This window comes from Salmo salar, chromosome 26, assembly GCF_965601325.2.
Source record: "Salmo salar chromosome 26, fSalSal1, whole genome shotgun sequence".
NCBI classification, from domain to species: domain Eukaryota; kingdom Metazoa; phylum Chordata; class Actinopteri; order Salmoniformes; family Salmonidae; genus Salmo; species Salmo salar.
This window is the reverse complement of record NC_138316.1, coordinates 27,424,301-27,447,686: the sequence shown is the minus strand read 5'-3', so window position 1 is coordinate 27,447,686 and position 23,386 is coordinate 27,424,301. Positions and strand designations below refer to the sequence as shown.

Below are 23,386 nucleotides of genomic sequence, written 5' to 3'. Positions count from 1 at the left end.
TATCGGGACACACATCCCTCAATCATTTCCCGATAGGAGTCAAAGAGACGAGCGTCACAGAGGGAGCGATGTGAGAGTTATGTACTGTTGTGTGCCAAAGATACAAATAATTTAGGTTGATAAGCAAATGTGAATATGGGGGATGCAAGGGGGTTGTAATCATGCTATGTGGCTGCTGGCAGATGAAAAGCAGAAGCACTAATGTCAGTCAGGAAATATGACAGGTCGGAAAGGGGCAGGGCACATTAGAATGTATGTGTAAGTAGGATGCGTGTGTGCATTAGTGATGCATGGGTTGACCCTTAACCTGCAGTCCCCGTGGCTGTATCTGCGGGGCAGGCGCGTTTAGGGTCATGACATATTGTGTGGATGAAGGGCGGGTGGGTTGAATAAATAGAAAACAATACCTTTAAAAAAAACAATAAGTATAATTCTTGTGCAATTTATATCAACAGGCTACACTGGTTCTCTTTCATTATTTTAGGCTGTCAGCCTGAGCTTTTGGCCCAACTGTACACGCGTCAAATCACCTACACGCCAATCACAAAATGCTTTTGGGAACAGGCAGAGAAAGGTGGGAGTTTAATTCAATAAGAGAAAAGCGAGGGCCAGAAAAGTAATATTTGGGAAAGCATTGGTGATGTGGTAAGAGGATGATAGCAGTGTTCTGTACAAATTTGACAGTCACAAGACTGGGGACATCATATAGGCCTATGGCACATCAAGGGAACTGTAGCTTATTGTTCAGATGGGTTAAATGGAAACTGAAATCTGAACACTATAACATAGCCTTAATATTAACACCTGCAGAATTAAGCATTTCTTGCAGTAAAATGATAGGCAACATTTTTACTCAGGAACAGGAGTGGAGAAATATGATTTCTTTCTTTCATCTAAAGAGAATGCAAATGCACAGTTAGATGGCACCTCTACAGGCGGTATATTTGTTGGAATCATAAAAGCTAATAGTATTTCAACCACAAGATTTCACTTCTGCTTGGGTGCATATTTTATCAGAAACATGTTGGGTTGTTTACATAGCTCTCCATTTCCTTTCAACGGGTCAAACTTTGCACAGAAAATCTTCTGTTTTTAGTTTAAAATAAAAAAATCCCCACACCCGGTCCCTAAACGTCTTTTCTCTGCAAAAGAAGCAGGGATGACAGAACTTTACCGATATCAACAAGATAGAATGAATGCTTCAATCGATTTATGACAATATTATGTTTCTCAACTATGATTCTCAACTGGTGGGTGGTTATGAGTGGGTTGTAGGTGTCCCCAAATAAAAAATGTTTTTACAAATAAAAAAATATATTAAAAAAAATAAAAATCGAATAGCTTATAACATGTATGGAAAAAATATATTTACTCCAGTCTAAATGTAAACGACCAGGTAGAAAGTGCGTAGAAATTATAATGAATTTACATTTTTTATCATTTAATCTCAGATGGTTTTCTTCAATCACAGTATTTTCAATATAGCGCTATTAGCAGAACTATTGTGGTCTCAAACCTGTGAGTTTATTAACCATCAAGAATATGCGCAAAATGTTACTGGGCCTCTGATTTTCACATATAGTTGGATGGGTTATTAGTAGAGGTCGACCGATTATGATTTTTCAACACCGATACCGATTATTATGATTTTTCGTATGTATGTTATGTATGGTATGTGTGTACACACACACACACACACACACACACACACACACACACACACACACACACACACACACACACACACACACACACACACACACACACACACACACACACACACACACACACACACACACACACACACACACACACACACACACACACACACACACGTGAAATGGCTAGTTAGTTAGCGGTGGTGCGCGCTAATAGCGTTTCAATCAGTGACGTCACTCGCTCTGAGACTTGAAGTAGGGTTTCCCTTTGCGTTGCAAGGGCCGCAGCTTTTGTGGCGCGATAGGTAACGATGCTTCGTGGGTGTCAGTTGTTGATGTGTGCAAGGGTCCCTGGTTCGAGCCCAGGTTGGGGCGAAGAGAGGGACGGAACCTACACTGTTACATATACACACAGCTCTGAAGTGACAACGATACTGAAGAGTCTGCTTAGGAGACAAATACTCTCAACTGTTTGAATAATAAAAATAGAGTTTAAGTTACCTGTGATGAATGCTGAAAACAAAAACTGTAATTTCTATATGCAGGAAATCCTATTTTAATAATGGGCATGGTAAGAATTGACTACCAAAGTGCGAGTCACAATTCCCATGACACCTAGCAAAATCTGAAAAGCGGTTCCTTCATTTATTCCATAGGATATTTTTAGATTAACTTAAAATAAGGTCTGTGTTTTAGGCTTACACCACCTTGCCAATTTTATAACTGTGTAGATATCCATAGGATATAACTCTGATCAATATAAGCGAAGATAAAAAAAATAATAATTGTAGAGTGGATTTATGAAAATATGTTGACAAACGTTACCTAGTGAGATTTACACGGGTATCAAGACGCCGAGGCGGTTTAAGCACAAAACACAGACCTTATTTGAAGTAGATCAAGACATTCTCTATGGAAGACATGAACTGTAAAATAACGAAGGAACCCCTTTCAAGTTCAGCCGCAAGTTATTACAGGAATTATGACGCGTCGACTATTTCTCTCTAAACCATATATCTTTGACTATTACGAGCCTGCTGCTGCCTACCACCGCTCAGTCAGACCGCTCTATCAAATCATAGACTTAACTATAATACAATAAACCTTAGGTCATTAATATGGTCAAATCCGGAAACTATCATCTGGAAAACATTCTTCCAGTGACATACGGAACCGTTCCGTATTTTATCTAACGGGTGGCATCCATAAGTCTAAATATTCCTGTTACATCGCACAACCTACAATATTATTTCATAGTTCCGTAAAATTCTGGCAAATTAGTTCGCAACGAGCCAGATTCTGTATACCCTGATTCTGCGTGCAACGAACGCAAGAGAAATTACACAATTTCACCTGGTTAATATTGCCTGCTAACCTGGATTTCTTTTAGCTAAATATGCAGGTTTAAAAATATATACTTCTGTGTATTGATTTTAAGAAAGGCATTGATGTTTATGGTTAGGTACAGTCGTGCAACGATTGTGCTTTTTTTCGCAAATGCGCTTTTGTTAAATCATCCCCCGTTTGGCGAAGTCTGAAGACTATTTCTTCCTAACAAAGACAGCACAGTTCGCAACAAGCCAGGCGGCCCAAACTGCTGCATATACCCTGACTCGGTTTGCAAGAGAAGTGACACATTTTCCCTAGTTAAAAGAAATTCATGTTAGCAGGCAATATTAACTAAATATGCAGGTTTAAAAATATATACTTGTGTATTGATTTTAAGAAAGACATTGATGTTTATGGTTAGGTACACGTCGGAGCAAAGACAGTCCTTTTTCGCGAATGTGCACCGCATCAATTATATGCAACGCAGGACAGGCTAGATAAACTAGTAATATCATCAACCATGTGTAGTTAACTAGTGTTTATGATTGATTGATTGTTTTTTTATAAGATACGTTTAATACTAGCTAGCAACTTACCTTGGCAATGTAAAGCAGGTGGTTAGAGCGTTGGGCTAGTTAACATAAGGTTACATCCCCAAGCTGACAAGGTAAAAATCTGTCGTTCTGCCCCTGAACAAGGCAGTTAACCCACCGTTCCTAGGCTGTCATTGAAAATAAGAATGTGTTCTTTAACTGACTTGCCTAGTTAAATAAAAGGTTTAATTTTTTTTTTTTTAAATAACGGCAAATCGGTGGCCAACAATACCGATTGTTATGAAAACTTGAAATCAGCCCTAATTAAAATCGGCCATTCCGATTAAAATCGGTCGACCTCTAGTTATTAGCAATTGCGAGCAGGGGTGAACAAACAGCTGACTTGCGTACTACTAGCATGTGCATGTTCCTCTCACCTGGATCCCAGACATGGTAAAGGGGGTGGGGGAGGGGGAGGGGGGGCAGCGGGTGAGGTGTCCTCAGGCAGGTGTCACCGGTCAGCTGGTACCATCAGAGCTGCTGGACAACAGAAGAGAAGATAGTCAATCACCACGTATTGTGGTTCCCTCTGACAGATTAACACCACACTGGAACAGGTTATATGCTCAGCCTGGTAGACAACCACATGTGGTCTGGTCAGTAAGCAGAAGAGAACCAGATTCAAAATGTTACTCTGGTTAGTTCTGTTAAACAGATTCAATCTGCATGTCAACTCAGCTGCTGTGAATAAGCTTCACATGCAGAGGAAAAATAGCCTACTGTCACTACCTTGTTTCTCAACCAAGGTGCATGAACACGGGCACATACTCATCTACTGCAAACAAAATACACTTAATGTACTGTTATAGACTGCAATAATAGCCTACGTACTAGAATTAGTGAAATAGGAAAAAAAAAAAAAAAAGACTCCTCTATGCAGATAAGCATTTCTGAGCACTAATAATTGCACCTCTCCACAGTGACCTTCAGAGCGAGGTGAATGCAGGAGAGTTGATCCTCCCAAAGGAAATGAAGCCTCCCTCTGTCTGTTGTCCACTGCTCTGATCTCTAAAGCTAAACCCACCACTTTCTCAGCTCATCTGTGTCAGGCGAAGCTCTGTGCTGTGACAGCTGAATGATCGTTATTGGCTGGAGGTAGCCTACCCTACAGTGTTTCTACCTACAGTAGACAGGCAGTTCGAGAGAGCAGTATTTAGGCTAGGCTACAGTATGGTCTGTATCAGCTGCATCTAGGATACAGTAGTGAGCAGTATGATCTGTTTTGGCTGGATCTAGGCTATAGTATGCAGGCAGAACACAGCAGATGCCGGGCCTGAAGCATGTCTGTCCCTGAAGATGAGGAAGAGGAGGAGGCCAGAGAAAAGACTGGAGGCACACGACAAGGCCATACAGTTCATGCTGCATCAGACAAAGGCACACACGGCATGGCCAATTCACCACAGGAGGGCCAGTACTGTCACCCTCAACCTCATCCACTGCCTACCTCAACCTCATCCACTGCCTACCACTTCAGACCGGCCGAGAACAGGAAGTGAGGGGGAACTGGAAGTGGCTGACTCGTATTTTCCGATGGCTTGGTGTGGTGGTGGAGGGGTCGGAACACCCTAAATGTACTGTAGAGTTCTAGAACCATTAAATGATGCATGTCTCATCCATACAGCAACTACGGTGTATCAATGGCTCACAGCAGGGCACTGCTAGTCCTATATCCTGTGTTAAAACAGGAAGTTGGCTAACTGCAGACTGCTGCAGATCTGTATGCAAACTGACAGAGCCAAATATAGCAGCTCTGGTATACCCAGAGGCCACCCACTTTTCTATTTGCCATTCTTAGTGTCAGTCAGCGCAAAGGGAAAGCATCACGCCAAAACCTGTTGTTTTTAATAATAAATACACATCTCTAATCTAGCCTACTTCCATCGTCCTCGAAGAGGGACTGAATATACTCCTCACTTCAGTGTCAGTCAGCATATGTGAGTGAAACAGCCATATTCCATCATCTATTGCTCCTATAGTGCTGGTGAAAGGAGATGATTGAACACAGAGCTGGTGAGGAAATCCAGGCAAGGTTTCTGAACCAAGGTAGGAAGGCGGATTACGTCTGAGAAATGAGCTCAACTCCAGCAGCAGTGCTGACGTACTGAGGTCAAAGACAGATGCTTAGCACCCACTCAGCAAGTCTAGTTCACTGAGGTGCCCACACACACACACACACACACAGCCATGTGAGTGATGCTCTATACCTCCGAGAGCAATTCTCTCCTTTCCTACTCACTCATCCCTCCATTCTTTTCAGCTCTCGCAGGCTCCCTGCTGATATCGCTACCATGGAAACCCACAGTGATGTAACACACACTATACAACCATGATAACTACCTTTTCATATAGCAGAACACTCCTTTCTCTGCTGAGTTCAATGACAGCCTAAATGGAGCACCTAATGACTATGTTCACACTAGGTCTACAGCAATTCATTCACAGAGCCAAGAAATACTCCTGAGAAAGAGACAACGTACGACGGACAACCATAAACAAACCACATTTTACAAGCCCTTCGCCATCTAGAAAAACTTTACACCACTCTCCAGTAAGTGTAAAAAACTAATCTCTGAAAGGAAAACCATCAATCCAAAACCTCTCAGTATGCTTCTCTCTAGCCATCTAGTGTTGAATGAACACGGACATCGATAGTATCCACATAAAATCTATTACTTCTACCATGTCATGCTTATGTGTAGTCAACAAGCACTAAGCAAGTAGGTACTGTATGTATGTATGTATGCATGCATGTATGTATGTATGTATGTATGTATGTATGTATGCATGCATGCATGCATGTTTGCCAGAAGAGCCTCCCCAGAAGGACAGCATTGCTTCGGCTACATGTGAAGTCTTCTTCAGGTGGAGAGAGATCATTCTGCTTGTGCAGTCAGCGTGCTACTGATTGTTTTCCTGTGCTGGCTGAAGTCTCCATGGCTGCAGCTGGTCGGAAGTGAACAGTAATTCACACTTTCAAAAACAACCACACAGTCATGATTAGGCCTACAGTATGTAACAACTACGCCAGTGAGAGACAGTGTTGATATGTGCCACATTGTGAAAATTCTGATTAGTAAGCTAATGTTTCTCAACAGCATATGCATGACAGGTTTCTCCAGGTAGAAATGGATGGTGCTCAGAGGTGAGTTCACATTTCAGAACTCAACTCTCTTACATGACCCGAGTGTCTGGCAGTGGTGGTCGGTGCCATTCTAGATTAGGAAGGACTTTTCTTTTTTTACTGAGCATGGCCTTATTTCTATTAAAGCATATTGGCTGACTGTCATTCATATTCCATATCAATAGGTTTAGGTTACTAAATGATCTAAATTTGCCCTATAACCATCATGAGGTTGCTACAACGTAGCCTACAAATGAAAGTTCATAACATAGGTGCACAGGTCAAGAGACAAAATTGGAGTAATCAAGGTGAGACAGTGACACATTCAATACCGCCTTGAACACTTGCCTGCATCTAGCTGATATGGCGTGTAATCATTAGTCGAAACAGTTGCAAAATGAAACAAAAACAAGTTTATTGGACAAATTCAGTTAGGTCCCTCCCAATTTCATTGCGTTTGCTTCCATTTAAGAAATGTTTTGCAACAGAATTGGCAGAATGAATACACCCCTGATTACTGTCACACACAGTTCACTTTCATAGCAGCCAAATACAGCATCATTACTATGCGCGTTGTACTGTATAATTCCTCCTTTCACCTTTGCTTGTAGCCTTCAGAGCACAACACGACAGCTGTTTGTGACCAGGCACAAATACTTTTCCAAGCCAAACCGTCATAACATAACCGCTACACAGCCTATTAAAAAAAATATAAAATAAATAAATAAATAAATAAAATATCGGGACGCAATATTTTTTTCCATGGCAAAAAAAATAAAACACTAAGCAGACCAAATTCTTTGGTCCTTTAAAAACCTGCTGTATGTAAAATAGTGTGTTATAGGTTGGAAAATAAATGACTCTGGATGACAATGTTTTCCTAAAGAAGTTAAATCCACTTAATTTCCTTGCTACAATACTAATGATAGCAAAACTGATATCATCCCAGCCCTAGTTGTAACCATATTAACATTATAGTCAACCAAATAGAACTTACATGTTAGTAATCCCACAGTCCAATCCAAGTGGACAATCATACAGTACAGTGTACTACAAGCACTTACAACGGCAGGCCCCGGTGGCAATAAATAAAACCGAAAGCTTACCTTGGCCTCACTTGGAAGAGTTGCAGTGTTGGATAGCCTTAGCCAGCTAGCGAACATAAATAGCATTCTTCTCTGTTTGAGTCTGGTTGTTGAGTAGCTTAAATTAAACTGCATTAGTTGGTAAACTAAAAAAAAATATATAGCTAGATCTCCCTCTCTGCCTCTTCTCCTTAAATTGTTCTAAACTGTTCAACTATCATCTTTCTGAGTCAACTACTCACCACAATTTATGCACTGCAGTGCTAGATAGCTATAGCTTATGGTTGCAGTACTAGATTCATTCTCTGATCCTTTGATTGGATGGACAAGATGTTAATTCATACTGCAAGGTGTCCGATTGGCTGGATGACTTCCTAAAGAAGTCATCATAATTACTGTGAAAGTCTACGGAAGGGGATGAGAACCATGAGCCTACTAGTTGTTTAAGTCAATGTACCCAGAGGAGGACAGAAAATAGCTTTCCTCCAGCTACACCATGGTGCTACCATAGAGGGTGCTGTTGAGGCTACTGTAGAAATTCTTGCAAAACAGTGTGTTTTAATCAATTATTTGGTGACATGTGAAAGTTGATGTTATGTTGGGAGGAGGTTCATGGTAAGCTCAGAGGTTGCAGGTGTGTTGGTGTGTGCTGGGCCTGTAGCACAGAGTTGGTATTGTAGAGTTAACTGGCAGCAAAGAAAGGTGCAGGGAGAAATATGGAAATGTGACATACTGACTATGTAAATACAGAGCAACAGCTCACACTACAGTACACACACAGCTCAGTGGAGTGGTCCGATGTAGACGAGACAAGTGCACAGCCAAGGACTCAATAGTTTAGTTTCTATTGATTAGCCTAACCACAAAATCACAAGATAGGTCACCTATGTTCTATGAAACATGATGTCATTGCATAGAGTATGGAAGTCACAAGTGCTATGCACACAAGTGAGATATCATTAGTCTTTTTGCACAGAGGCATAGTGTAAACAATTCTATGGTGAAAAGCACAGTAAGTCCAGTGTCGTGACTGGTGTCCTCACAGCATCTACTTTCTACTAGCCTTAGCCTAACTGAGTGAGGAGAACTGAACATGGACCCTCCCTTTGCAGAGCAGAGTGGAAGTTTGAGGTAATGTGCACTGTTTGGAGTGTTGGCGGTTCTAAAGCAGGGCCCAGACAGACTGTATCTGGCGGCTAAATTGCTGCAGTCAGACAAGGCCCAGCTGTCACGGTGTTGTCTGCTGCCGCTCTCCTACAGTCCTTAGCAGCAGGAACCAGGAAGTGGGCTACAATTAGTGCTAGCGCAGTGAGACACGATGTGCCCTGAGATAGAGCAGCCTGGCTCCCTGAGTCTAAAAAGCCCTTCTGTTCATCTGTCTGCCCTAATCCTGTGTCCCGGTGCCCTAGCAGCACTGCAGAGCAGAGAGAACAGACAAATGGCACAACATGGGCTCATGAGTCACATGGCACTTCCACGACAGGACCAGGTCAGCACCCGTACCACAGAGAAGACAGACCGGTGACTCCGTATATCTCACATGGCAATTTCTCTGGCAAAATACAGTTTTAAATGCTGTTCGCAATACACCATTCAGTGCTGGCAAGCTTCTCTCAGGCTAGGTGTTTGTCAACATCTACATAAAAAGGCACCACAAGGGACACACTATACTAACAATTGGGTTAGTTTCCAGCCAAAAATAGAATACACAAGCCTTTGATTGTGGGGAATACACAAAGCTAAAAATGGAACAAGTGCAACAGTGAGAAGAGAATGATGAGTGAAGTGATCAGCCTAGATCTGGATTCCTCTGTTCAAGGCGAACAGAGCCGATAAGATATGCGATTAAATAGTGTGATTTGATATCCAAACATATTTCTCACTGCTGCAGAGAAACGAGATAAAGTTTTGATCTGTCATGGAAATACAAGTGCTGAAAAGATGTTGGTTCCCCATTTCAAAATAATATGGAGAACAAGCTACATGATTCAACATACCAGAGCTTGAGGACGTACAGCCGACTACCTTTACCTAGCAAAAAAAACAAATATATATTTTATTTAGCCTAGGCTATATACAGTTGAAGTCAGAAGTTTACATACACTTAGGTTGGAGTCATTAAAACCAATTTTTCAACCACTCCACAAATTTCTTGTTAACAAACTATAGTTTTGGCAAGTCGGTTAAGACATCTACTTTGTGCATGACACAAGTAATTTTCCCAACAATTGTTTACAGACAGATTATTTCACTGTATCACAATTCCAGTGGGTCAGAAGTGTACATACACTAAGTAGACTGTGCCTTTAGGTTTTTGGCCTTTCTAGGGAGTTTTTCCTAGGGAGTTTTTCCTAGCCACCGTGCTTCTTTCACATGCTTTGCTTGCTGTTTGGGGTTTTAGGCTGGGTTTCTGTACAGCACTTTGAGAATATCAGCTGATGTACGAAGGGCTATATAAAAATAAATTTGATTTGATTTGATTTAAACAGCTTGGAAAATTCCAGAAAATGATGCCATGGCTTTAGAAGCTTCTGATAGGCTAATTGACATCATTTGATTCAATTGGAGGTGTACCTGTGGATGTATTTCAAGGCCTACCTTCAAACTCTGACCCACTGGGAATGTGATGAAAGAAATAAAAGCTGAAATAAATCTCTACTATTATTTCTGACATTTCACATTCTTAAAATAAAGTGGTGTTCCTAACTGACCTAAGACGGGGAATTTGTACTAGGATAAAATGTCAGGAATTGTGAGAAACTGAGTTTAAATGTATTTGGCTAAGGTGCATGTAAACTTCCGACTTCAACTGTACACACACGGAGTCAAACTATCAATATAATCCAAAATATTGTGATGCGCAACTGTATATCAATCCCCCCATCACTAATAAATTCCCCATCCTCTTTTCCATTTGTAGAAAAACATGGTGTTGAGTGAGCGTGTCAGAAAGTCTCACATGAAAGACAGGAAGGCAGCATTATGCACTTGAGTGTAGTACAGTATGTCATGCAGAAGAAATGGAGGGTGTTGATCTGAGTGAATGTGTAGCCTATTTTGACAGCACAGTAATAGAAGGTGAAAGGCAGCAAGAATCCCCTTCAGAAGCTGCTGTTAGCAGCAGAGCCACAGCAGCTCTCTTAGCTGTGGTCTCAATCTCAGCACACACAGGCAATTTGGTAATCTCATGCTATTTATAGGCTCTGCATATCCAGGCAAAGTGAGACTGCATTCATTTTCATAATTGCATACATTAGGTGTGTGTGTGTACGTACATACGTATGAGGGGATTCTCTCCGCCCACAGGATGTCAGAGATGCCACAAAGGAAATTCTGGGGAAGGTGAGCAGACAGCTAGAAAAGAGGGAGGGGGGGGGGGGGTAGAACCCCTAGTTGTCAAGCAGCATGGAGGCAGAGGGGAGGAGTGGACTGGAGTGATGAAGGAGTCCCTTGAACAGAGACAAATCGAGGCAGAAGGAGCTTGAGCAATGAAAGGGGATTTGGGAGGCTGAGACAGTGTGAGAGTGAGTGAGAGTGTGAGAGAGAGAAATGACTGTGCTCGGTCCTGACAGCAGGTTACCGGCACTAGCAGCCAAATAGACTGCTGCAGTGTCTTAAACACGCAGAGAAGCAGTCTGCCTGCCTCAGTCTGTGCCTAATTGTACAGCTCCCCACTCCGTCTACAGGAGAAGCCAGAGTAATAGGTGACAAAGAGCCTCATCACACACAGCAATGAGAGGGTTCAGCAGAGCAGGGTGCTGGTACAACAACGCAAATCACTCATCTCCAACTGACAGACTGTGGCAGGGGAGAGTGAAGGAAGAAGAGTGACAGGAAATACAAAGGAGAGAACAGAGGAAGTGAGGGAGGCGAACAGAGAGATGAGAGGTTATGGGGTGAAGGGCTGTCCCGTGCTGCTGTGGTAAAGGCTTCAGGGCTGCAGTGACAGTGAGTCCTTTACATTTTAGTAATTTAGCAGAAGCTCTTACCCAGAGCGACTTAACAGTAGTGAGTGCATACATTGCATACATTGTCATACTTTTCCGTACTGGTCCCCTGTGAGAGTTGTTTCACTCGGACACTAAACATGAATAATGGAGCCACACCCGGCGGCCATCGGACCTTACTGTACACCAGCCAGCACTGCGAATAGTCACACACACACACACAGCTAGCCTGTGAATAATAAAACAGACTTACATTAGCACCCTCCACAGAGACTCACATGTACGCTCACACAGAGAGTGGAATTGAATTCTCTTCCTCATATATCCTCTAAAGATATATGCTAGGCTCCTGATGAGACAAAAAAGGCAATTGTGGTAGGCTACAATTCATGAATATCTTCTGATATTATCTTTGTCTCACAGAAAGAGATGTCAATAAAGATATTCAACAAATGAAAAGCAGAATAAATAAACATCCTTCATTGTAATGAAGGCAATGAATTCTTGATAGGGAAATGAGAATGGTCATATTGTGCAGACATTAGGGTTTAGTGAGGGCAAGACAGCAAGTCCTGGAGCTCCAGGTCAGGACAGTGTGCTGAAGTGTGTTCTGTCTCCTCATCTCTACATATGGCCTAGATTCACCCAGCCCACATCAAGTCACATCACACTCAACATAGTCACACAGCCAGAAAGACACAAAAGATGTAGCCAGAACAGACACGCTGGCATCATATACTTTTGTATTCAGTTATTTTCTTAACAACTTTGTATGAGCGGAGCTGTGAAGAGCTCATCTCAGAGGCAAACCATTCATCATTACTGATATAAAGAATCCTTCTCTCAATGACATTATTATACCACACAGGCCTGCATACTGTCTCCCTCTCTGAGGTGCCAAGGCACCAAGCAATGTGTGGACAAGTTTTCATTAGAATCTCAAGCAACCAACATTAACAAACACATTTAACAAAATGAGGGCAAGAAAGCAAGCAGGTGTCTCAATGCTCAAGGCTGTGAAGACAGGTAGGGTTGGAGAGAACTTAAAACATGTCCAACAGTGGTAAAATGAAAGCCATCTTATCCTACGCCCACTGACTGCATTATAAAGTGACTAGAGTGGCAGGCAGAATTGATCCCATTAAGAGGAGTGTGCAGAGAGAAGAGGGATAGGCTACATGAGAGATTCCCCTGATAGGCTGAGAAATGGAGTGTGTGCTGCACCAAGAGGCCTCTTTTTGTCTGACCTGCATAAAAAGAGGCCATCAGAGATAAGGGGTGTGTGTGCGTGAAAATCTATGAGATCATAGGCCTAGTGAGAGATGCTTAGAGAGGATTTCTGCAAAGTAAACTGCAAATGTTTGCAGGGGCAGCAGTTGCAGGGAGCCCTGTGGAGCAGAGAGCATAGAGACAAGGCCAACAGGTTGTTTATGACTGTACAATAGCCTCACATACTGTGGGTGAAGATAACCTCATGCACAAACACTGGTCCAGACTTAAACTCAACATAAATACAGGCCATTGGCATTTCCACGTCTATGACGGAACCATAGCTAGACTGTTAGCCATGTGCTTTGCAATGCGGTTAGATCAAATTAGTCACATACACATGGATGGGAGATGTTATTGCGAGTGTAGCGAAATGCTTATGCTTCTAGATCCGACAGTGCAGCAGTATCTAACAGGTAATAACAATTCCACAACAAAACCTAATATCTAACAATCCAGTAAAGGAATAGGATATCTAAAAATATATGGACGAGCAGTGACAGATCGGCTAAGATGCAATAGACAGTGTAGGATACAGTATATGCAAGATATGTAAACGTTCTTAAAGTGGCGTTATTAAAGTGACTAGTGTTCCATTTATTAAAGAGGCCAATGATATTAAGTCCAAGTGGGCAGCCGCCTCTCTGTGCTAGTGATGGCTGTTTAAGAAACTGATGGCCTTGAGATTAAAAAACAGCTTCTCTCTCTGTCCCAGCTTTGATGCATCTGTACTGACCTCGCCTTCTGGATGGAAGCGGGGTGAACAGGCAGTGGCTCGGGTGGTTATTGTCCTTGATGATCTTTTTTGCCTTCCTGTGACATCGGGTGTCGAAGGTATCCTGGAGGGCAGGTAGTTTGCCCCCGGTGATGCGTTGTGCAGACCGCACCACCCTCTGGAGAGCCCTGTGGTTGTGAGCGGTGCTGTTGCCGTACCAGGCGGTGATACAGCCCGACAGGATGCTCTCAATTGTGCACCTATAAAAGTTAGTGAGGGTTTTCAGTGACAAGCCAATTTTTTTCAGTCTCATGAGGATGAAGAGGCACCGCTGCACCTTCACCACACTGTGTGTGCGTGGACCATATCTGTTTGGTGATATGTACACCGAGGAACTTGGAAGCTTTCCACCTTCTCCACTGTGGTCCCGTCGATGTGGAAAGGGGGTGCTCCCTTTGAGGTTTCCTGAAGTCCACGATCATCCCTTTTGTTTTACTGACATTGAGTGAGTGGTTATTTTCCTGACACCACACTCCGAGTGCCCTCACCTCCTCCCTGTAGGCTATCTCGTCGTTGTTGGTAATCAGGCCTACTACTGTAGTGTCGTTTGCAAACGTGATGATTGAGTTGGGAGGCGTGCATGGCCACGTAGTCATGGGTGAACAGGGAGTACAGGTGGGGGCTGAGAATGCACCCTTGTGGGACCCCAGTGTTGAGGATAAGCGAAGTGGAGGTGTTGTTTCCTACCTTCACCACCTGGGGGCGGCCCGTCAGAAAGTCCAGGACCCAGTTGCACAGGGCAGGGTCGAGAACCAGGGTACCTGAATAGAAACTAGTTTTCGGGGCAAAACATTTAACTGTTTGGACAAACGATAACACCCCAGCCAGGTCAGGCCCAGCAGAGGTCAAAGTCCAGGGAAACACGAGCCATGGAGCAGAGCAAAGAGTAGCATCGCAAGGCAGAGGTTAGGGTGCTGGTAACCCTAGCCTACACAAATGTAAGATTCATTTAGGATAACCCTAAATCTCAATATTAATCCATAGGTGAAAGGGAACATCCCACTGTGAGGACCTCTAATGCACTGCTCCATCTGAAACCATTCAACTAAGCTACATGAAGGCAGGAGCTACTCCTGAAGCATTTAAACACAGAATCTCACTGCCGATTGGTACTTATGACATTTGGAGGACGTTCCTTCTCTTGCTAGAACAAAAGTGGTACCTGCTGCGTACCAACCCAATAGCAAAGACCCTACGGATTCTACTTTTAGGATCGCAATGCTCGTCAGTGGCCAACAACTCGACTTTGAGCCAATTAAAGATCACAAAACAACACATGGGGAGCCAACAAAAAAATATTTTTTAAATAAAAACAATAAGGGCATTTTCACCATACATCTACAGATGAGCCAGTCACACTTAATATGCAATGTAGGCCATAGGATGGTAGCTTGCAAAGTGCACAGACGCAATGCACAAAACACCATCTACTTCCTCCAAGCTAGCTAACCACTGTAGCTAGTATTGACATAATTAAATCACAATGGATTAGCTAGTTTCCATTAAAACAGCTGCCTGTGTCAGCTAGCTAAGGACACTGCACTGTTGTTCTAGCTAGTGAACATGCTAACATTAGCTAGCTAGCCAAACATTTGGCTATGGGCTGGCACCGGCAATATGGAATTATGGAGAAAAAAAAGCAACATTAGCGCAGATAGCTTGGAATCTAGACCATAAGCACAGATAGGCATTGCCAAACAACGCTACTGCAACCTTCTGGTTTGGAGTATTTTAACAAGGCTGAGTGGCTGACGAATTCCAAGGTCTTTGCTGTGTGAACACAAAAAGGGATTGACCGCCGACACTCTGTTCAGAGGTGCTAAGTACTGTCGGCAGGCAAATGTTTGACAATCCTACCGGTGTGTCTGAGCTTTAATACTCACCCAAACTCTACCCGAGTCCCTGCCTCACCACAATGAGGTTAATGCTGCAAAACAAACCAACCAACATCTAACAGGGTCAGAACATGCAGAATGACTGTCTGGCACATTATAACATTCCCCAGAGGTTCAGAGGAGTTGGTTGGGGAGAAACTAGCGATGGCAGGGGTTTATTTTCCCCAAAGCCGACCCTGATACAGTAACACAAAGGCCTGGAGAGATGCAGCAGCTAGGTCGCCTGTCAGCAGAATGACGTGTGTGTAAAGAGCAGAGCAGCACTGTTCAGACTGGACATCAGCTCTCCATACCAGGTGGCCTATCCAATAACAGACATAAACCACTACAAGAGCAGTGTCTGACAGTCAACTCATTTCCTGAAGCTACTATTCTTAGACACAGGAAACTGAATTGGCATACTCAGAATTGAAGACGTTCCAGGAGTTGTGTGAAGTAGTAACAATTACTGCAAATAGTAATTATAGCTATTTTTGCAGTGTTAATGACACTGCTAGTTGACACACTCAGCACCCCAGTCAAGGACTGAAGAGAGCTTTGAGAGAATTAAACTAGTGCTGCTTTTCTTAGTAATAAGGGTGATAATACAACATGGCTGTACGGTGGAAGGCTTTCACAAAGAACATGACCAGCCCCCCACTATAGCAGAGTAGTCTGAAAGATAGAGACTACAGACAAGCACATCACTAAGCATGCACAGACTACCAGAGCCATCATCCTCCTTTAGTATCAATCAATAGCTGATGCAAGTTCCTCTCGTTTTCCAGAAACCGGTCTCATGTCTGAGCTCTTGTCTTGGTACATCCTGATTGGCCAGCTAGCCCTTGGATGAGGGCTGCCTTTGGCCTGCTGTTGAGTCAAACGTGCTACATCAAGTTCAGAGGTGACTTGCAAGCTGATAAAATCCTTGAAATCATCTGCTTTCAGGAAGTAAACCTAGCCTATAACCTGCATAATTATCAAAGAGCTCAAAGAGGGTGTCAGGTAAAACTGTTACAAAAGTCTAGATTCATGAACTCTTTTAAGTGTCTACTGATCCATTGTTGAGAATTCCTCTGTCTTTGATGCTGGTTGTTATTTGAAGTTAACTTGTACAAGTTGGCCTAAATTCCATCAAACAGCAGATGAAAGTAGATGGCTTCCCCACTGAGACAGATGTATCATCTAGGACTTATCCCGTGTTCCATACAAACAGGTCAGTCTGTCAACAAGTGTAGTTAGGCTATATGAGTCTACCCCCCACGGCCCCATCAGTTATATAACAACCAACATCATTTTCTCTCCCTTTCATTGAGGGCTCAAAATCCAAAGTTAGGCATCTACAATAGAGTTGCTCCTAGGGAAGTGCGGGGACAGCAGGGGAAACCCCAGGCTAAAGTACAGGACAGGCAAGCAGCATACATCTCTTCCCTGCAGTGACTTCGCAACACTTCCTGCTAGCTAGGTGACCACAGGGCCAGAACAACCTCAGCTCTGTGTGGACAAGACAATGAGGGTCACGTATTAATACCACATCCCCAACAGAAATAGGCCAAACAGACTAAGCCCCCAGTCCACAGCAATTTGACAAAACACTTCTGTACACTCAATATGGCTGATGTGCAGGCTAGGCCTAGCTACTGACATGACATTTCTATGATATGCCCGCTCCCAGATCAAATGCCACGATCAGAGTCTACGATGCCAAACAAGGGTCAGGCCACAGCCAGTCAGGTTAGCCAGCCACAGCCAGCCAGGTTAGCCAGCCACAGCCAGCCAGGTTAGCCAGCCACAGCCAGCCAGGTTAGCCAGCCACAGCCAGCCAGGTTAGCCAGCCACAGCCAGCCAGGTTAGCCAGCCACAGCCAGCCAGGTTAGCCAGCCACAGCCAGCCCAGTACGTAACAAAGTGTCTTGATGTGAGCTCTTCTGCATGGCTCAGTCTGTAGGAGGAAGTGACCTTCTGTTCCCATCAGTGCAACATTTATCTTTTGCTCATTAATTCAAATCAGCTCCTACAAACACAAAACCCTGACTGAGGCCTTCCAAAGCCCAACATTTGAATAATTAACCGTGGCCACCTGACCGTTCACACAACAGGGGGTTGTGCAATGGTGTTCTACAAGAGATTGAAAACATAGGAGTAAGGCAACATGGGAAAGATGGCATTCAGTGACTGAGCTTCAATCACCTCTCCTATAAATCTGTCTGTCTACTATATTGAGCTGTGGAATGTCTCTCGGTGCTGTCTTTAAATCATCACTTCCTGTTGAGAGTGATTACTGAGATAAAAAAAAGAAGGTTTGGGTTGCATCAGGTCTCAGATACGGCAGGCAGCGCTGCTGTCGGCTTGTCAAGTTAACAATGTCACCCTTCTCGGTGACACACACACTGCGGTTGACCTGTGAAGGCAACAGTTACTGAAAGTGGTGGTGTGAATGTGATTCTTAGTCAGTAAACCTGTGAGTGTGTTAAAACGATAACCACATTCTACCAACATCTGTGTAGGACCTTTTATAGAAGAAGTGTGCTCTTACACACCCATACAAACACTCAATTACACAAATAGCACCTTAAGCAATTATTCTAATCTGGGTTTAGGGCCAGATTGGTGTAAAATGATTCTCAGCAGGGAGTGAGTGTCTCACTGGGTCTCAGTGTGTTTGTGTCAGGCCAGCAGCTGTGCTCTCCTTAGAAGTGTGAGGGTCCCTGTGGCTGTCCAGCAGGCCCAGTAGCAGGAAATACATGCCCCTCAAGGAGCAGCCTGCCTGGCCAGCCGCTACCCAGATGGAGATGCTCGCCCACTGTGTTTGTGCCTCAGACCGCCACCACAATGCCCCCATTCTGCTGGGCGGTAGGCAGGGCCTGAGGGGTCTCGCCCTCCCTGTGGGCCCCAACACAACACTGCTCCTTCCTTCCTTCCACAGCTGCTGAACAGGGAGTAGACAGGAGCAACAGAGGAAGAGAAGAGAGCTGGGCTAATATGGCTCTCTGCCACCTCCACTCCCATGTTACATAGAGACCACAGTGCCAGGGTTGTTTTAATGACATAGAATAATACGAAGCTGAACGACTACAAGGCCAGCCTCATTGAAAGCTGCACACTGACTGCAGTGTGTGAAAAGAATTATAGCGCATTGTAGTACACTTATGGTGGTGCTACTAAAACGTGTTATGTTAGTATGACATGGTTCTGATTGGATAACTTAAATTGATCCTAGCATGATCCACCACATACAGAAGCCAGGGGTCAGAGTGCATGTCAACAAACACCATCTAGGCCTAGGCTACTTCTCTCGCCATATTCCTGCTAGATATTCAAGAAACAGAATGTAACTCAAATTCATGCCCCTGAAGTGCCTTGTTGAACGAGACAGCAGGGGGTGTGGGGCAATTTCTTTCCTTCCCGGCCCCTAACAACCTGCACAGGCACCGCTCAGACACACACAACAACTAACCAACTCATTAACCTCAAAACTACATTTCTCCTCTAAAAACAACTATGCCAAGCCAGCTTAAACTGACTGAGGTTGATGGAGGTAAAAGGGAATAAAAACAGGAACATCTAGGTATGCTAGTCTAGTGCCCGCCAGATCATCTTAATGCCACTTTCAAATTGAGGACTACACAAAATCTACAAACGAAAACCAACATGCATTCCAGAGAAAATAAAAATATATATACATTTGGGAGGAGAAAGAAATAGAAAGTGGCAACTGTTTAAAGGTCAGGGTCCGTGGCCTGTTGGCCAGGCTTAAGATGTCTAATGAGAGAGTGTAGAGCAGACAGAGAGCAGCCATTACCTCCCTTCCTGCTGAGCTCTGAGATACTAAATACTTCATAGAGACAAGGGAGAGCAGAAATGAGCTTCAGCTGACACCTCTAGTCTTCTTCAGCCTGCCCTGCTCAGTGGCTAATGAAACCTACCGTCAGTCAACCAATCCATCAGTCGATCAATACTGCAGAGTGAGCTATTAACACAGAGCAGAAGGTGTATTGGTGGTTTGGTGTGGTCATGCATTCCGTAGATTGTGGACAACGTGTATATTGTGTCCAAGGTTTATCAAATAAAATTACACCATGAGCACTTGTCTCTCAAATACATTGTTACAGTTGCAGGTTAGCAAGCTAGCGAATTTCGACCATATTAGCACTGACATAAAATTTGTTAAAACACCTCAAAACAAGACATGGTATCAATAAGATGAAATGAGCCACTTACAATTCCCAAATGGTAGTTTACTTGCAAGAATGACAATCTGGCCATCCAGAATCACAACACGCTGACTTCTGCCCCATGGAAGCGTGCTCATCATTTTCATGACGTTGTCAGCTAACCTATCTATTCAGCAACTCTGGGTAGCAAAATGGAAGTTTGCTTGCAAACTTCTTAAACATTACCTTTCGACAACTGCCTTCATCAGGGTATCAGTAGATGGTCTGCTTGCCTTTACAGATAGAGATGAGAACAGCCCTGTCTTCAATTACTGCATACCAATTCTATAGCCTACCCTTATGCCCTAAGCGCATACTTGCTCACTTACCTTGAGTGCACGGCCTTCCCTGTGGCTCAGTTGGTAGAGCATGGTGTTTGCAACGCCAGCATGGTGTGTGCAATGCCAGGGTTGTGGGTTCGATTCCCACGGGGGGCCAATACAAAAAAAAAAAAATACAAAAATGTATGCACTCACTAATGTAAGTCGCTCTGGATAAGAGCGTCTGCTAAATGACTAAAATGTAAATGTAAATGCACAAGAGCACACTTTGGGATAATAGGGACGCAACCACTCACTCAGTCTCCATGTGCCAGGTGGACAACCCAACAAGGCAGCAGAAGGCCCAGCTCAGACAACATACAGAGCCCAAACATGTTGCAGTCTGGTTTCCAGATACCTCAGGGGATAATGAAAGCCAGGATCAACTCCTTCCACCATCTTGATAACAGATTTTTCTCTAATGGAAAACCCAAAGCTACAGTATCTGCTACATTACACTTGGCACTTAATATGTCATATCCTCACATGGTCTCTCCTATCATTGCTACGCAGACGACACACAATTAATCTTCTCCTTTCCCCCTTCTGATAACCAGGTGGCGAATCGCATCTCTGCATGTCTGGCAGACATAGTGTGGATGACGGATCACCACCTCAAGCTGAACCTCGGCAAGACGGAGCTGCTCTTCCTCCCGGGGAAGGACTGCCCGTTCCATGATCTCGCCATCACGGTTGACAACTCCATTGTGTCCTCCTCCCAGAGTGCTAAGAGCCTTGGCGTGACCCTGGACAACACCCTGTCGTTCTCTACTAACATCAAGGCGGTGACCCGATCCTGTAGGTTCATGCTCTACAACATTCGCAGAGTACGACCCTGCCTCACACAGGAAGCGGCGCAGGTCCTAATCCAGGCACTTGTCATCTCCCGTCTGGATTACTACAACTCGCTGTTGGCGGGAGTCCCTGCCTGTGCCATTAAACCCCTACAACTCATCCAGAACGCCGCAGCCCGTCTGGTGTTCAACCTTCCCAAGTTCTCTCACGTCACCCTGCTCCTCCGCACACTCCACTGGCTTCCAGTTGAAGCTCGCATCTGCTACAAGACCATGGTGCTTGCCTACGGAGCTGTGAGGGGAACGGCACCTCCGTACCTTCAGGCTCTGATCAGGCCCTACACCCAAAGAAAAGCACTGCGTTTATCCACCTCTGGCCTGCTCGCCTCCCTACCTCTGAGGAAGCACAGTTCCCGCTCAGCCCAGTCAAAACTGTTAGCTGCTCTGGCACCCCAATGGTGGAACAAGCTCCCTCACGACGCCAGGACAGCGGAGTCAATCACCACCTTCCGGAGACACCAGAAACCCCACCTCTAAGGAATACCTGGGATAGGATTAAGTAATCCTTCTAACCCTCCCCCCAAAAAAGATACAGATGTACTATTGTAAAGTGGTTGTTCCACTGGATATCATAAGGTAAATGCACCAATTTGTAAGTCGCTCTGGATAAGAGCATCTGCTAAATGACGTAAATGTAATAACCAGATAGTGAAGATGGGGCATTTCATAGGCAGAGAAGTGATTTTGTTCATTACTCCTCTGTGATGCCCAAATTGTTCATGTGACCATCCATGACCCCTGAAAAGTAAAACAAAATATTTCACACTGCATTCATTATAGGCTTTTGACACCTGTTTCTTTAAACCTAACAGAGCACATCATGCCAAGTACAACAATATTATGGTGCTCTGTCACATTCACAATATTATATTTCCAATGGCATGTAAGCCTACAGCCTAACTAATACCAGAAGACACAACCAAAACAACTGGACATAACCAAATGCGCTAGCTTCTAATTACCGCTATGGCTCATAATGACAAAGACAAGGTTGTAGCTAAGTGTGATGGTTTCAGACAGGCATGCGACAGCACGCCATAACATGGGGTTACATTGCAACATTTGTAATGACAGGGACAACAATGTTAGAAAACGTGTTGACAGAGTATTGATTATCAACAATGAACAAATCACAAATTGACAGATATTAGTATGGACACAGAACCATATTCACTCACAACACAGTAACTACATTGAGCTATGCACGAGGCCAGGCGATTAACAATACAATTCAGGCATGCAGTGACACATTTTTCCTTGTAGACAATAACATACCCACTTCCTGTTTTCCTTGTCGTTATTGCTGAGCTGTCAGCGGCCACAACACAAACAACTCAGACAAACTACCCGTCAAATAACCCTTTGGTTCCATCAATTGGCTGACCCTCCTGGTCGCGGCACCAGTCAGTCAATGTGACTGATCGAAGGAACGCGGAGGTTGCTAATAATGTAGCTAGCTAGCTAACAGCACCGGTTAAATAGGTGGAGCCGTTGAACAATTCAAAACAACTTGGAATTACATCTAATAGATGTAGCTATAACGGCGGTAAGAAACTCAGTTCAAAAATACAAAACCGCCTAATATTTCAAAATATTCTCAAGCTTTCCCGTGCTGAGATGGTGTGCTGCAGCACGGCGCTAGAGACACTGCTTGAGTGTGCAACAACTCACCGTAAGCTATCGCTTTATGTTGACCAGATTTCTTTACAACTTAACGCGGCAGGCCATGAAGATGATGTCTGTTATTTCGAGCATCCAGTTTGTCTACCGTAAAAATAAGAATATCCCAATTTGACGTTTGGACGATCGCTCTATGAGGAGATCGCACAGGCCTCGTAAATGAAATGGATGGTCTCCCCCTCCTTCCTTCCAACCAGCAGCAGTACGCATGCGCTCATTTATTGGCAGCAACACACAAGAGAATTTCAGCTGACTGAAGAAGTGTGAGCTGTGAGCACGACCTTGTGGTCAAACCAGTGATGTGGAAGCAAAAAATAATATCTCCCTAACAAAATGCGGCCAAGTTGCAGTTTTCAGGAAAACGATATCGAGAGAAGAATACCTAATGGTATGGTCCTTCACCACTGATACGTCATTAACTTTTTTTTTTTTTTACCATTTGAATGAAATGCCTGATCTTGTTAAATGTTCTCCAAGGCAGTATCAATTCTGATGACTTTTGCCACCTTTGCATGCATTCATCACAACGCTGCCAGCACTAAGCATAATTAAACATGTCTGGCTTTCCGATTAGTAATGTAAAAAGAGAAACCGAGGCAAACTTTTGACATCATCCCAGGACAGCACTGGCTACCTTGTAGCTTCCTCAGGTTGTGGCTACTTAGAAC

At 43.9% G+C, this 23,386-nt stretch overlaps 1 protein-coding gene across 1 annotated transcript in view; it reads right to left on the bottom strand.

The window, feature by feature from the left end:
- Positions 1–22,920, bottom strand: part of LOC145864320 (tyrosine-protein kinase CSK) — a 31,999-nt gene extending 9,079 nt beyond the window's left edge. Inside the window, exons 1-2 of the mRNA XM_082969942.1 lie at positions 22,710–22,920; positions 3,958–4,060 (exon numbers count right to left, since the gene is read on the bottom strand). Coding sequence (XP_082826068.1) covers positions 3,958–3,972 — 15 coding nt within the window. The 5' untranslated portion in view covers positions 3,973–4,060; positions 22,710–22,920. The remainder of the gene's footprint in view (positions 1–3,957; positions 4,061–22,709) is intronic.
- Positions 22,921–23,386: the final 466 nt, after the last annotated feature.